The sequence below is a fragment of the Lampetra fluviatilis genome, chromosome 54 (genome assembly GCF_964198595.1).
Source record: "Lampetra fluviatilis chromosome 54, kcLamFluv1.1, whole genome shotgun sequence".
NCBI classification, from domain to species: domain Eukaryota; kingdom Metazoa; phylum Chordata; class Hyperoartia; order Petromyzontiformes; family Petromyzontidae; genus Lampetra; species Lampetra fluviatilis.
The window spans coordinates 5,358,210-5,374,705 of NC_136328.1; the positions used below are offsets into that span (position 1 = coordinate 5,358,210).

At 61.6% G+C, this 16,496-nt stretch overlaps 1 protein-coding gene across 1 annotated transcript in view; it reads right to left on the reverse strand.

Annotated features, from left to right (window-relative positions):
* Positions 1–1,005: 1,005 nt before the first annotated feature.
* The window catches only part of LOC144949649 (protein spire homolog 1-like), a 43,152-nt gene continuing 27,661 nt past the window's right edge, over positions 1,006–16,496 (reverse strand). Inside the window, 17 exon segments of the mRNA XM_078879634.1 lie at positions 1,006–1,213; positions 1,216–1,272; positions 1,275–1,326; positions 1,328–1,429; positions 2,205–2,375; positions 3,292–3,319; positions 4,416–4,474; positions 4,476–4,487; positions 4,763–4,819; positions 4,821–4,899; positions 8,213–8,406; positions 9,558–9,718; positions 9,979–10,078; positions 10,234–10,319; positions 13,254–13,295; positions 15,122–15,251; positions 16,165–16,251. Coding sequence (XP_078735760.1) covers positions 1,086–1,213; positions 1,216–1,272; positions 1,275–1,326; positions 1,328–1,429; positions 2,205–2,375; positions 3,292–3,319; positions 4,416–4,474; positions 4,476–4,487; positions 4,763–4,819; positions 4,821–4,899; positions 8,213–8,406; positions 9,558–9,718; positions 9,979–10,078; positions 10,234–10,319; positions 13,254–13,295; positions 15,122–15,251; positions 16,165–16,251 — 1,545 coding nt within the window. The 3' untranslated portion in view covers positions 1,006–1,085.

Consider the following 16,496-nt stretch of genomic DNA (forward strand, 5'->3'; position numbering starts at 1 on the left):
CCTCATGTCGGTCCGGTGCAGATTTACACACAGCGCTCACTCGCGCGTGTGTGTGTGTGTGGGTGTCTCGTGTGTGGGTACGTGTGTGTGTGTGTGGGTGTCTCGTGTGTGGGTACGTGTGTGTGTGTGGGGTGTCTCGTGTGTGGGTACGTGTGTGTGTGGGTACGTGTGTGTTATTGAGTGTCTCGGTGTGTGGGTACGTGTTTATGTGGGAACGTGTGTGTGTGTGGGTACGTGTGTGTGTGTGGGTATGTGTGTGTGTGTGGGTATGTGTGTGTGTGTGTGGGTACGTGAGTGTGTGTGTGTGCCGTGCTGGTCTTCATAGAGGTGCTCGTTATCAGCACTTCCCCCAAAAGTCTGTTCAGGCTATACGGGGAATCTTTGTCCTTGTGTGTGTGTGTATTTGTGCGTATGTCCCTGTGTGTGTGTTTGTGCGTGTCGGCGGACGCGCGTGTATCTGTGCGTACGAGTTTCTACGTGTGTGTGTGTGTGTGCACGTGTGAGTTTCCGTATCTTCTTGTGTGCGTGCGTGTGCGTGTGTTTGTCCGTGTGCGTGCGCGCACCAAGTATAGGGGCAGTGCCATGCTGATGAGCGGCCAGCGCGTGGGAACTCGCGCACACGCACACGCGCATGCACATACATGCAGACACACACACGCACGCGCATCTCACACTTTGCAGTTTGTGCGCACTCCCTGGCGGGCAGCGCCGCTCACTCGCGGGCACCACGGTGGCGGCCGTCCGTGCCGGTCCCCACGAGTTCCGTCCACGCGGCGGAGGTGGCACTACCGCCCCCCCCCCCCCATCCTCCTACAGCCCCGTGCCCCACCAGACACGGCCGCCACCACCGCCACCGCCGCCACCAGCCGCCACCACCACCACCACCGCCACCACCACCACCGCCACCACCACCACCGCCGCTCGCTTCTCCGCTTGTCCATTTTGATCCTTCGACCGGCGACGGCCGCAGTTTCCGCGTCGTCCCGCGTCATCAATCTCGGCGGAACTCGTCACCGCCGCCGCCGCCGCCGCCCGTCGTCGTCTTTGATTTCTCCGCTGTTGCCGACGCAAACCCCCGGCGCCGCCTACACCTCCTTGATGGGCGTCTCGCGCGGCACGGCCAGGTGGAACCCGCGGTTCACGCCGGGGGGGCCACAGACGTGGGCGGCCGCCAGCCCTTCCCCGACGCCGGCGCCGCCGGCGCCGCCCGCCACTTCCGGGCGCCGGCGCCGGGCTCCAGCGAGCGAGTCTTGTAGCGGCGCAGCCAGGCGCCGCCGGGTCGCCGTGGAAGGGGTTGCGGCTCGAGCGGATGATGTCGGCGACGAAAGCGGCGGCAGTCGACGCAGACGTCCACGCAGCCCCAGTCGGCCGTGCTGCGCGTCGGCAGCGCCGGCTCCCAGCCGCCACCACCGCTGCCAACCGCCCGCCGCTGCCACCGAGTGCGGGGCTGCCCACAGACGACGGTCGGAGAAGGAGAGAAACGGTTTGTTGTTGTGATCATCATGATTTTGTTATTAGTTCCGCTGGTATACCCGGGAAAGTCTCACCGAGTCTCAAGCACACCCCGACCCCCACACACCACACTTTAAACAAGGTCCCCACGCTACAGCTGGTGGTGTAGCAGCGCCACCTAGTGGGGGAGCGGTGTCACCTGGTGGTGTAGCGGTGCCACCACGAGGTCACCGCTGGTCCTTGTCATCCGCAGTCGGACGAACCTCACCTGGCGAGGCCTTTTCTGCAGGCTGCTCACCTGAAGATACCTCACCTGAGGACTCCCCCCCCCAACCCATCACTGCCCACCCACCCCCAACCCCCCTGCAACACCCCCAACCCCCCCGCCCCACCCCCAACCCCCCCCGCCCGCCCCTAACCCCCCCACCCCGCCCCCAACCCCAGACGCCCCCAACCCCCCCGCCCCGACCCCGCCCCCAACCCCCCCCCGCCCCGCCCCCAACCCCCCCACCAACCCTCCTGCCCCCAACCTCCCCGCCCCACCCCCAATCCCCCCGCCCCGCCCCCAACCCAGACGCCCCCAACCCCCCCGCCCCGACCCCAACCCCCCCACCAACCCCCCCCGCCCCCCAACCCCCCCGCCCCGCCCCAAACCCCCCCACCACCCCCCACCAACCCCCTCGCCCCGCCCCCACCACCCCGCCCCGCCCCCAACCCCCCCCGCCCAACCCCCAACCACCCACCCGTCCCACCTGGGTGTCGCCCCTCTCGCGCATGGACACGGTGCGGCGAGGTGCGGGGGTGCTGCGGGACGAGGGAGACGCTGCAGGGGGGGGCGCCGTGGGGCTGCTGGCGCCGGAGAGGCCGGCGGCGCCCAGCGAGTAGATGGGGATGTGGCCGATGTGCTTGGTGGGGAAACGCATCTGGACGGCCACAACAACAACAACGACGACGACGATCATGATAAACCAACATCAACGACGACGTTGACAACAATGGCGATGACGACAACGATGACGACAACAACCACGACAACAACAAAGACCACGATAACGACGACGATGATGATGATAAACAACATCAACGACGACGTTGACAACAACGGCGATGACGACAACGATGACGACAACAACAAAGACCACGATAATGACGACCACAACGACCACAATAACAATGACGACAACAACACGACAACAACAACAACACCAAAGACGACGATAACAACGACGACAACAACGACCACAATAACAACGATGACAACCAAAACAACAACAACGCCAAGACGACAACAACAACAATGCAAAGATGACGACAACAACAACTCCAATAACGACGACAACAGCGACGACAACAGGGGGGGGGGGGGGGCGGGGATGTGTTTGTCCTTTCCCCCGCACCTCCGATAATTAGTGCAGTTGGCTACGTATGGTGCGAAGAAGTTCCACGTACGTACTCGTACACACAAATTAAGATAATAATAATAACAGTAATTGAACACCTACTACTACTAGTTGTATTTAGCAGCTAAGGCCCACTGAGCTCTACAGCTCTTTGTCAGAAGCCACGTGGGCCCACGAATACACTTACACAGACGCCAGCCTCCACCGCACGACTGCGACTGCATTGCGGCTACGTGGTTGTGGCGATAACGCACGCAACGCACGCAGGAATGTGTGCGTACGGAGCCAACGGCGCCAATCGAAGGTGCAGCGGCAGGTTATAATGGCTCGTGCGACAGTTGTGGTTGTGACGTGGTTGTGACGTGGTTGTGACGTGGTTGTGACGTGGTTGTGACGTGGTTGCAGTTGTGGTTAGAGTGGTTGTGGTCCGAGCTGTTACCTTTTTGCAGCACTGCGAGCAGACAGGCCTGAGCACAGGAGACAAATGGGCAACAATGACAGATCATCATCATCATCGCGGACAGAGCCCACCGATGCCATCACCACTACCGCTGCCACCACCACCGCATCTCGTGGTCGCGGACACCGCTCCCTGGCCTCCACCAGATCCCGCGCGGCTGCGCGGTAGAAGCAGCGACCCTCCACGGCCTGACCCCGGCAGTCGCCCGGAGCGTGGTCTTAGACTCACTCAGAGAGCCACAGACTCGCACAGAGAGCCACAGATTCACACAGAGAGCCACAGACTCACACAGAGAGCCACAGACTCACACAGAGAGCCACAGACTCACTCAGAGAGCCACAGACTCACTCAGAGAGCCACAGACTCGCACAGAGAGCCACAGACTCACACAGAGAGCCACAGACTCACACAGAGAGCCACAGACTCGCACAGAGAGCCACAGATTCACACAGAGAGCCACAGACTCACTCAGAGAGCCACAGACTCACTCAGAGAGCCACAGACTCACTCAGAGAGCCACAGACTCACTCAGAGAGCCACAGACTCACTCAGAGAGCCACAGACTCACACAGAGAGCTACAGACTCACTCGGAGAGCCACAGACTCACTCGAGAGCCACAGACTCACTCGGAGAGCCACAGACTCACACAGAGACACATAGATCTCCCCTGACAGTCTCCCAGTGTCCACTCTGAGGTTTCCTCTTCCCGTGAGCACCAGACTCGTAGTCACCGCTCCAAATGCCGGTCTTGGCTATCGGCCCTCAGCCCCCCCCAATCCTGCACACGCGTCCCACCCAGCACAACTGTCCCACCCAGCAAAGCTGTCCCACCCAGCACAGCTGTCCCACCCAGCACGGCTGTCCCACCCAGCACGGCTGTCCCACCCAGCACGGCTGTCCCCACCATCACACCAACCACCACCACCACCGCAACTACCACAAGGACAACCACCACGGCGCCTCTCAAACATCTAACTCCGGTCAAGAAACCGGGGGACGCAGGGCAGAGGTCAGGGATCACCGCCTCCACCACCACCCCAGCCCCCCCCCCGCCCGTCCCTCCCAGTGCCCCGCCCCCCACGGAGGACCCCCCCCCCCCCACCTCTTGCAGAAGTGGCAGGTGTAGGCCCAGGTGAAGAGCGAGAATCGTCTCGAGCGGCAGGCAGAAGCACATCTGTGGGCGACACGACGCTCACGCTCGGCACACTCCCCACTCACTCTCGTCACGCCGCACAGCCAACCCCAGCCTGCCCCCCGGCCCGCACCCGGCCGCCCCCCAACCTCCCCCAGCTACCCCAGCTTGCCCCCCAGGCCTGCCCAAACCTACCCCAGCTACCCCCAGCCTGCCCCAGCTACCCCCCAGCTGCCCCCCAGCCTGCCACAACCTCCCCCAGCTGCCCCCCAGCTATCCCCACACGAGAGGGCAGTGTCGGCGCGATGGGCAAGCACCTTGCCCTTCTTGAGCGCCGTGTAGATCTCCTTGTACTGCTGGAACTTCTCCAGCTCGCGCCTTGACCAGCACCTGGCGGATGTGCATCACCTCCTCCACCGTGAGCGCGAGGCTCTCCACGGGAAGCTGAACTCGTCTGACGCACGCACACGCGGACAGACGCACGCGCGGACAGACGCACGCGCGGACAGACGCACGCGCGGACAGACGCACGCGCGGACAGACGCACGCGCGGACAGACGCACGCGCGGACAGATGCACGCGCGGACAAACACATGCGCACAGGCGCGCGTACAAGCAGACGCGCACGCGATGCGCGCACGCAGGCAGACACACGCACAGACGCAAATACGCACGCACACAGATGCACGTACACACACACACGCACGCACACACGCACCCACACACACACACACGCGTAGCGTCACCACTAGCCCCGAACCAGGCGCGCCGTAAGCAGTCGGAGGTCGGGGGATGGCAAGCGGCGGCTGGTGGTGGCGGCGGCGGTGCGTTGTCCAATCGGGGTTGAGCCGGTCGCCACCCAGGAGGGGTGCGGGGGGAGGGGCAGCGAGCCGTCGACGATGCTCGGTGATCGAACCCTAACCCCGCTCGTTAGCGGCCAGAGTACGGAGCGCGACAAGGTCATCGTGGCGACGCCGTAACGTGCGCTTCACGTGCGGCGACCCCGAGCGCGTCACGCCGGCCACGTGGGATGCTCGTTGCTGGCAGCCGATTGGCTGGTGCAGCGAGCGGGCGTGATGATGTCATCGTCCGGCAATGTCTCTTACGGGAGCTACGAGGTTTGAACTTACGATCCCCGTTTTTCTGATGAAGAGCGTCTGGACAAAGGGAATCTAGCAACGGGACCTGGCAGAGGTGTTGGCCAAACGACGTAGCGGGCAGGACCCTCCTAAAAATGCCTCTTCGGACTCAAGTTCGTGTGGTTTTCCACGAGTGAAATAAGTCAATATTACTGCTGCATTAAGGTCGTTAGGACCGGCTCAATCGCATTGGACAATGTGCAATCACCACCACCATCACCACCACCACCATCATCATCACCACCAACACCGCTGCCGCCGCTGCCGTGGCTACTTGCAATGAGCGGAGCTGCCACCATCACCGGCGCAATCAGTGCAGCGGTGTGCAGGGCACAGCTGGCGCGACGAGCGAATCGCGCGACAAGCGATTGATCGCTCGGCTTAAGCGATTGCGTGATCGTGGGATTTGTTTGTTGTTGCGCGGACGGACAGATGGAAGGACGCACAGATGGACGGACGGGTGTGGACACGGAGACATTGACGGGGGGGGGGGGGGACGTTGATCGGATCCCAAGACGCTCGCACCCCTTACCATGATCAACATTCCGTCGGCACGGTGCAGGACCGGCGGTCGCGGTCCGACTTCCTGCATTGATTAGAAGCGTGCGCAGAAAAAGGCAGCAGGGAAAGGGGGGAGGGGGTGGTGAGGTGGGGGGGGGGGGGTCGTGGAAGAAAAAAAGATCGCCAGAACACAAACACACAAAATGCAAAACGGGGAAAAGGACAAAGCGAAAAAGAACGACACGACACCGAGCAGCGCCGGGTTAGAGGGAGATCACACGGCGCGCGCGCGCACGTCGCAAAATCAGCCGGGGGTTAAGGGGTGCGGGCGAGAGTGAAGCGGGCGAGCCAAGCGGGGGTTGGTGGGGCGAGAGGACGGGCGACCGAGAGGGCGAGAGCAAGCGTTGTCCACCCTCGGTTGATTGGGGCGTTGGGTGGCAAGGAGGGAGAGGGATCGGTGGGGGTGGGGGGGGGGGGTCGGGGTCGCGGGGGCGGCTCGCAGGACGTACCGGCACCCTCGGAGCCCCGACTAGGGGCACAGCGCAGGGCTAACGTAGAAGGCAACCGCCGCTGTGCTTCACAGACAAGTCGAGGCCACCACTGGATGGGGGGTGGGTGCTGCTGCTGCTGCTGATCTGTGGCTGTACCCATTCGAGCTATCATTTGCGATAGACAGGTCACTTCGGAAAAAGACGTTAGGAGCTCAGCGGGCTTCGCCTGGTCAAATAAAATAGGTTCATTGTTACCGATTTCACTTAGTAAGCTTACCAATCCTCTGCTTTGCACTCCTATCGTCTTTTCGCCGCATTGCTTGTCGTCATAACTTTCGGACCGCCCCTAGTGGAACATCTGTGACACAAAGAGCTTTGGAGCTTGTCGGATTCCTACAGCATGAAATATTCTGATTGCGAGTAGCTAACAGGTTTAAATATACAGGCGGTTCCCGGGTTACGGAAAGGGTTAGGTTCCGCAGAACGAGCCGTAACCCGAATTTTCCGTACGTGGGAAACTGAACAATTTTCCCGACCAGAATCAACAATAAAATCACATAGCCGTAAATAGTTGTGCCTCCCCTACCCGGTTCGTTGTGCCCAAGTTGTGCTGCCTCTACCCGGTTTATTTTCTCTCAGTTCTCTCAGTTCTCTAGCATACACGACTGTATGCTACAAAAGGAAATGAATTACATAACGCTACAAACATTTTCCATTTGCCATAATCCTCGTGAAGTTCGGGCTCGCCAGGGGGCCCCCGCTCATCGTCATCATCGTCGCGATCCACGGGCAGATAGCCCCCCCCCGCCGCCCGTAGGTGCCCGCTGCTGCACGTGCCCGTCAATGTGTTTGCACCTCCCCGTCGTCTTGCGTCACTAGGCACAAGCAGTGGCCACATCTCTCTGGCACCAGTCTCTGACGTCGTCGTCAAGACGATGTCCACGAGGTCTCCCACCCACCCCCACCTCTCTCTCTCTTTCCGGTTCTATCCATTTTTCCCCAAACAACAACACTTTTGAAATCTACCCGTTCGTTGTCCATCCTACGCGCGTGTCCGCACAGTGCCAGTTTCATATGGGGCCACTATGGCGGAGGTCGCAAACGGGTTATGATTCCTTACCCGTACCCGGCCGCACCAGGGTCGCAAACGGGTACCCGTACCCGGCCGTACCCGTACCCTACCCGTACCCAGCTGGGTACGGGTAGGGTACGGGTATCAGGTACCTGCTTGCGACCTCTGGGATGAAGCCATGTTGCAGGCGCGGGTGGGTTGATTCTAGGAACTTGAATTGTGAGAAGAGACAAGACGTTGGGAAATGAGTGACAAACAGTTACTCACCAGTGACTCACGGCCTACCCGTACCCGGCCGCACCAGGGTCGCAAACGGCTACCCGTATCCGTACCCGGCCGGGTACGGGTAGCCGGGTATCGGGTAGGGTACGGGTATCGGGTACCCGGTTGCGACCTCTGCACTACGGCGACCTCGAAAACACATCGCCCTACCCTTCTCTCAACCCCCCGGTTCGTCCTGACTGCCGATCCCCACGGGGGAACAGTGGAGAGAGTGGGGGGGCGGGGGGGGGGGATTCGGGTGGGGGGGGCTGGTGAGGTTCAGGAAGGGTGGGGGGGGGGCACACCTGCAGGGGGGCCCACTGGGGGGCATCCGAACAAACCAAGTGCAGGGCCTTGCAGAGCAACCCAGCCGCACACAGCAGCGAGACCTCCAGGGGCCACGAGGAGGGTCCCAGGGCCCCCCCCATCGCGGGGGGGGCCCTCCACAGGCTGCTGGCCAGCAGCGGGCCCCCCACAGCCGCCACAGGGGGGGAGGACTACGGTCTCACCGGTAAGGGGAGGGGGTGGGTGGGGGGGGGGAGGAGGGGGGGGCCAGCGGTCAACGGGGTTAGAGGTCGCCGGATGTTGACATTGGCGGCGGTGGCGCCGTCGTCCGTGCGGGTCGGCGGGCGGGGGGGGCCAAGTGCCCCGGCGGCCATCTCGGGTCGATCACCGCCACTCACCGCCGGCGGTGAGCGTAGCCCGGAGGTTGGGCTCGGTAGGAGGAGGGGGGAGGGGGAGGTTGGGGGGCGGGGGGGGGTGCGATGAAGCATGGAATGGGACGCAAGCGTGCGGCGCGGTAGTGGCGGTCGTGGCACCGCAGAGTGAACCGCGTGGAACCCGAGTCTGGCTCCCAGCCTCACCGCTCGGCTACAAACCTTGGGCGTGGTGGTGGTGATAGCGGCGGTGGCGATTGGGGGGCGGTCGTGGAGTATTGGCGGTGGTGTTCATGTGGTCTTGTGGTCATGGGTGACGGTGGCGATAGCAGTGGTGGCGATGGCGGTGGTCGTGGGTGGTGGTGTTCATGTGGTCATGTGGTCATGGGTGGCGGTGACGGTGGCGGATAGCGGTGGTGGCGGTGGTCGTGGGTGGCGGCGGCGGCGGCGGCTTTACCGTGGCGGGTGACGACGAGGAGCTGGCGGTGGCGACTCGCGAGGGTGGCCAACGGGGCGGAGGACACGATGATGATGATGATGATGGGACACGACACGAGGGACGCACACACACGGGGACCGTCAAGCGCCGGCAACGCCACCCGGTGGCGCCTCTGGTGGTTGTGGCAGTGCGGGCGGTGACGGCAGTGGGGCCGATTGTGACGGTTGTAGTACTGACTGGTGGCAGTGGTTTTTGTGGTTGTGTTGGTGGTGGTTGTGTTGGTGGTGTTGGGGGTAGCCCTTGCAATGGTTGCCGCGGTGGTGATGGCGATGCTGGTCGTTGCGGTGGTTGCGGTGGTACTAGTTGCACTGGCGATGCCGATTGTCGTCGCAGAGGTGTTGTGGTGGTGGTGGTGGCCCTGCTGTGACGGTGGCCGTGCTGTGGCGGTATTGGTGGTGTTGTGACGGTGGTGTTGGTGTAGTGGCGGCGGAGGTGGTGTTGTGAAGGTGGCCCCTTTGGTGACGGTGCCAGCGTCGGTGGCGCCGTCTCTCACCAGCGAGCGCGAGTCCTGGCGCACGGGGCGTGGGAACTCTCGCGCCGCCGTGGTGGTCGGCGTCTCCTTTTCGATGGAGTGGCGCCGTGGGCCTGGCAGGCGGCGCTCCGGCTGCGGCGTCAACGACACCGGCATGAAGCTCAGGTGCAGCGAGCGCCGGTCTGCGGGCGCCGGCAGTGCGGGGGGGAGGGACGGGGGCGGGGGGGGAGCGGGTGAGGGGGGGGGAGCGGGTGAGGTGGGGGGGGGGGGATCCCAATGTTTATACCGCGGCTGCGTGTTGGTTTGGCGGCCGCCCCAGTCAAGACCCCGGGCCTCCTGCCCCCCCAAGCCCACCGCCAACACCCCCCACCACGACCGGCGTGGTTGTGGCCTCACGCACGCACGCACGCACGCACGAGCTGGCGCCGGCGGTGGTGCTCACCCCGGGGCCCCGCGTCGCGCAGGAAAGGCGACATGTCGCCCAGGTAGTCGAGTGTCCCGGCGTCGCCGAGGCTGCCCTCCTCCTGCTCCTCCTGATCCTCCTGCACGCACGCACATGCACGCACACACACATGCACACACACATGCAAACACACGCACGCACACGCACAGTCCCAGCGCTCACCAAAGCACACGGACTGGCAACCAACTCATGCTTTTGGTGGTGGTGTTGCTGGTGCTGCCGGTACCACCGCACCTCGAACTCTGCCTCCATCTCCGCCAGCGTTGGCGCCTTCAGCAGCTTCTTCTTGCGGACGCGGCGCCCGTCCGGAGTGTCGATGTCTGCCCACGGCACGCACACACACAAACACACGCACACACACACACATAAACACACGCGCACACACAAACACACCCACATGCACACCCACACACAAACACACCCACACACCCACACACACACACATAAACACACACCCAAACACACACACACCCACACACAAACACCCACACCCACACACACCCACACAAACACACCCACACACACACACACAAACACACACCCAAACACACACACACCCACACACAAACACACACAAACACACCCACATACAAACACACACACACACACAAACACACACACGCGCACGAACAATACTACGGCAACACCACTATGGTAACACCAATACGGTAACACCACCGCGGTAACATCACTATGGCAACACCACTATGGTAACATCACTATGGCAACGCAGCGGCACCACCACTACGGCAACACCGGCAACACAGCGGCACCACCACGACGGCACCACCACGACGGCACAGAAGCAGCGGCACGAAGCAGCGGCTAAGAAGCGACGGATGGCGTGGGATGGTGGGATGGGGGTGGGGGGAGCGCGCGGGATGGTCACGGCACAGGGAAACTGCAGGCTCGGCCGACAGGTCTGGGCCTTGTAGCGCCAAGGTCTGGCCTGGACATCCCGCGGCCGTGACGGCTCCCCTGCCAACTGTCCCGCCCTCGCTCGCGCACGCACAGACACGGACAGTAGCGCGGCACAGACACGGACAGTAGCGCGGCACAGACACGGACAGTGGCGAGGCACAGACACGGACAGTGGCGAGGCACAGACACGGACAGTGGCGAGGCACAGACACGGACAGTAGCGAGGCACAGACACGGACAGTGACGAGGCACAGACACGGACAGTGGCGAGGCACAGACACGGACAGTGGCGAGGCACAGACACGGACAGTGGCGAGGCACAGACACGGACAGTGGCGAGGCACAGACACGGACAGTGGCGAGGCACAGACACGGACAGTGGCGAGGCACAGACACGGACAGTAGCGCGGCACAGACACGGACAGTAGCGCGGCACAGACACGGACAGTAGCGCGGCACAGACACGGACAGTGGCGAGGCACAGACACGGACAGTGGCGAGGCACAGACACGGACAGTGGCGAGGCACAGACACGGACAGTAGCGAGGCACAGACACGGACAGTGACGAGGCACAGACACGGACAGTGGCGAGGCACAGACACGGACAGTGGCGAGGCACAGACACGGACAGTGGCGAGGCACAGACACGGACAGTGGCGAGGCACAGACACGGACAGTGGCGAGGCACAGACACGGACAGTGGCGAGGCACAGACACGGACAGTAGCGAGGCACAGACACGGACAGTAGCGCGGCACAGACACGGACAGTGACGAGGCACAGACACGGACAGTGGCGAGGCACAGACACGGACAGTGACGAGGCACAGACACGGACAGTGGCGAGGCACAGACACGGACAGTGGCGCGGCACAGACACGGACAGTGACGAGGCACAGACACGGACAGTGGCGAGGCACAGACACGGACAGTGGCGAGGCACAGACACGGACAGTGACGAGGCACAGACACGGACAGTGGCGAGGCACAGACACGGACAGTGGCGAGGCACAGACACGGACAGTGGCGAGGCACAGACACGGACAGTGGCGAGGCACAGACACGGACAGTGGCGAGGCACAGACACGGACAGTGGCGAGGCACAGACACGGACAGTGGCGAGGCACAGACACGGACAGTAGCGAGGCACAGACACGGACAGTAGCGAGGTAAGACACGGCCATGCCGACACACACGGAAGCCAGGCGAATATTGGTTTCCCTCAAGATTTGTTTCACCACGGGAATTCAAATTAGTTCAACCTGCAAACATTTGTTCCCCTGACCCTATGTGTACCCCTGGGGTCGGGGTTAGGGGTCGGGGTTAGGGGTCGGGGTTAGGGGTCGGGGTTAGAGGTCGGGGTTAGAGGTCGGGGTTAGGGGTCGGGGTTAGGGGTCGGGGCTAGGGGTCGGGGCTAGGGGTCGGGGCTAGGGGTCGGGGCTAGGGGTCGGGGCTAGGGGTCGGGGCTAGGGGTCGGGGCTAGGGGTCGGGGCTAGGGGTCGGGGCTAGGGGTCGGGGCTAGGGGTCGGGGCTAGGGGTCGGGGTTAGGGGTTCGTGTTTGGGGCGAGGCTGGTGGAGGAGCGATCGGGTTGTCCAGGCGGTTGTTGAGGCTGCCACTTCCCTAATGCAGAACCAAACCTTGGCCGTGTCCTTCCTCTAACTCAGCGCTGGGCCTCCCCCTCCTCCTCCTCCTCATCGCGCCGTCACGGCACTGAAGCTCAACTCATCTTCTTGGTTCTTTCGGTAAAGTCACGTAGAAGGGAAGTAATAAAATAATAAAAATAAAACATAATACAATAATTCTCACGACGTTTCGGCCACAACGCAAGCAGCCGTCCTCAGGTGAAGACCAGGTCTGTCGGGGAGACAGCTTCTACGTGATTTTACCGAAAGAACCAAGAAGATTAATCCCTGCAGTCACGAAAGCTTTAAATCGAAGCTCAACTCAGCCAGACCGGTACCAGACCTGGGTTACAACGGCTGGCAACCCGACCTCACCGCCTTCAGCAACCCCGCAGCGACCAGCGTGGCGAAGTATGGCTGTACAACCCCCTAGGACCCGACAAGGCGTCCGTCGTGGCGGCGGGGGCGGGACCTTCATCCAGCAGTGTATTGACAAATAAATAGATAAATACAGTAGTATTTATCTATTTAGTTGTGGCTTTCAAGGAGAGAACCGGTATTCGGAGGGCGCACACAATCACAATTGCGTCGGCGCAAGCGGAGGGCTGGCGTGCATGTGGGGAGAGAGCAAAGCGAGGGAGCGAGCAAGCGGGCAGGCCCGTGACGACGGGGTCACGTGGCGGGGGGAGGGGGGGTCAGCTGGTACCGTACCTGCCAGGTCAAAGCTCTGTGACATGCTAAGCGGTCTCAGGGCTGGGGAGGGGTCAGGGGGGTACCGGGTCACACACGTACGCACACACGCACACGCGCACACACGCACGGGCACACACGCACGGGCACACACACGCACACACACACACGGACACGCAGGGACAAAAAATAGAACCAAGGATGACAACGGTCGTCAAAGTAAAACGAAGATGCGTGGGATGGGAGGCGGGCGCAGAGGGATTGTGAGGATGGTGGGGGGGGGGGGTGTTGATGGCGAGCGGTGAGCGAGTGGTGAGCGATTGGTGAGCGAGTAGTGAGCGAGCGATTGGTGAGCGAGCGGTGAGCGAGTAGTAAGTTAGTGGTGAGCGAGCGGTGAGCGAGTAGTAAGTTAGTGGTGAACGAGCGAGCGAGCGGTGAGCGAGCGGTGAGCGAGTAGTAAGTGAGTGGTGAACGAGCGAGCGAGCGGTGAGCGAGTGGTGAGCGAGTGGTGAGCGAGTGGTGAGCGAGCGAGTGGTGAGCGAGCGAGTAGTAAGCGAGTGGTGATCGAGCGAGCGAGTGGTGAGTGAGCGAGTGAGCGAGTGAGAGAGTAGTAAGCGAGTGGTGAGCGAGTGGTGAGCGAGCGAGTGGTGAGCGAGTAGTAAGCGAGTGGTGAGCGCGCGAGTGAGTGGTGAGCGAGTAGTAAGTGAGTGGTGAGCGCGCGAGTGAGTGGTGAGCGAGTAGTAAGCGAGTGGTGAGCGCGCGAGTGAGTGGTGAGCGAGTAGTAAGCGAGTGGTGAGCGCGCGAGTGAGTGGTGAGCGAGTAGTAAGCGAGTGGTGAGCGCGCGAGTGAGTGGTGAGCGAGTAGTAAGCGAGTGGTGAGCGCGCGAGTGAGTGGTGAGCGAGTAGTAAGCGAGTGGTGAGCGCGCGAGTGAGTGGTGAGCGAGTAGTAAGCGAGTGGTGAGCGCGCGAGTGAGTGGTGAGCGAGTAGTAAGTGAGTGGTGAGCGAGCGGTGAGCAAGTCGTAAGCGAGTGGTGAGCGAGTGGTGAGCGAGTAGTGAGCGAGTGGTGAGCGAGTGGTGAGCGAGTGGTGAGCGCGCGAATGAGCGATGAGCGAGTGGTGAGCGAGTGGCGAGCGAGCGGTGAGTGAGCGGTGAGTGAGTGGTGAGCGAGTGGTGAGCGAGTGGTGAGCGAGTGGTGAGCGAGTGGTGAGCGAGTGGTGAGCAAGCGGTGAGCGAGTGGTGAGTGAGTGGTGAGCGAGTGGTGAGCGAGTGGTGAGCGAGTAGTAAGCGAGTGGTGAGCGAGTAGTAAGTGAGCGGTGAGCGAGTAGTAAGTGAGTGGTGAGCGAGTGGTAAGCGAGTGGCGAGCGAGCGGTGAGTGAGCGGTGAGCGAGTCGTAAGCGAGTGGTGAGCGAGTGGTGAGCGAGTGGCGAGCGAGCGGTGAGTGAGCGGTGAGTGAGCGGTGAGTGAGCGGTGAGCGAGTGGTGAGCGAGTGGTGAGCGAGTGGTGAGCGAGTGGTGAGCAAGCGGTGAGCGAGTGGTGAGTGAGTGGTGAGCGAGTGGTGAGCGAGTGGTGAGCGAGTAGTAAGTGAGCGGTGAGCGAGTAGTAAGTGAGTGGTGAGCGAGTGGTGAGCGAGTGGTGAGCGAGTGGTGAGCGAGTAGTAAGTGAGTGGTGAGCGAGTGGTGAGCGAGTGGTGAGTGAGCGAGTGGTGAGCGAGTAGTAAGTGAGTGGTGAGCGAGTGGTGAGCGAGTGGTGAGCCAGTGGTGAGCGAGTGGTGAGCGAGTGGTGATCGAGCGAGCGAGTGGTGAGTGAGCGAGTGGTGAGTGGTGAGCGAGTGGTGAGCGAGCGGTGAGCGAGTGGTGAGCGAGCGGTGAGCGAGTGGTGAGCGCGCGCACCGGTCCGGCAGGGCTGAGGCAGGACGGGCGAGACGGGCCGCAGCTTGCGGTCCATGCGGATCTCGTTGAGCATCTGCTCGTGGAGACTGCGGGGTCGCTCCGGGGTCTCGCGGAGCTTCCGGAACGCGACCTACGAGCACAAAAGAAGACAAAGATCCCCCGCAAAGCCTTAACATTTTCTTGGGGCAAGTGCTGTTAGCGAACACCTACAAGGGGATGGGTGGCCAGCACCACGCTCGGCCGCCTTTGTCTCCCTAGTGACGATGTTCACATTCTAGATTTGAAGCTTTCGTGACTGCAAGGATTCATACTCGTAGGATTTTTCGGTAAAGTCACGTAGGTAAAAAATTAAATTAATAGAAGTAATAATAGAAATACAATAATAAATCACGACGTTTCGGAGGCAACACAAGCTTCCGTCGTCTTCAGGTGGAACCGTCACAGCACAATTGCTGTATCTTTACTTGATACAGCTGTCGTGCTGTGACGGTTCCACCTGAAGACGGAAGCTTGTGTTGCCTCCGAAACGTCGTGATTTATTATTTTATTTCTATTATTACTTCTATTAATTTTATTTAAATCTTTTACCTACGTGACTTTACCGAAAAAGCCTAAGAGTACGATTTTTACACACAGCACCAGGTACTCATTTGAGGCCGAGTCGACCTAGGGGAGGCCCAGGACCGGTTTGAACAATCGTCACTGGTGTTGGCCGTGAGCAGGAATCGAACCCGGTTCGTGGGGTTCATAGTGCTGGTGTACAGACACACACACTAGGGTGTACACTAGTGTGTGTGTCTGCACACAGTAGTGTCCGCGCTAGTGTGTGTACACCAGTGTAAAGACACACACACTGGTGTACACGCGCTAGTGTGTGTGTGTATACACCAGTGTACAGACAAAGTTGCTGCGGGGAGGGAGAGTCAGAGGTGGGAGGTGGGGTCAGAACCTTTAGTTTGTTGTCCTTCCCCTCCGCACCTCCGATTAGCCCGCGGTGCGACAGCAGTTCACGACTCACGTAAACACACGGGGGGCCAACTCACGGGGTTAAGTGGCGGCCTCGAGCGGATGAACTCCAGGATGACGTCGTGCGCGCTCTTCCGCACCCGTTGGGGGATGTCACCGTTCACCTGACGGTGGTGACGGCAAGGACGTGGGGAGGGAAGAGCGGGGGGGTGGGGGCACACACGGTGAGCGCACGCAGCAACAAGCAAGGAAGAAGAACCATGCACACGCTGCGGGATGGGCCGAGACGTACCGTACGGGAGGCGCGGTGTGAAAAACAAACGACAATGATGGTGGTGGTGGTGGCGGTGGCGACGACGATGGCGACGATCCGGTGCCTTAAAATCAGCCGTGCAGCGGTGTCACGTTA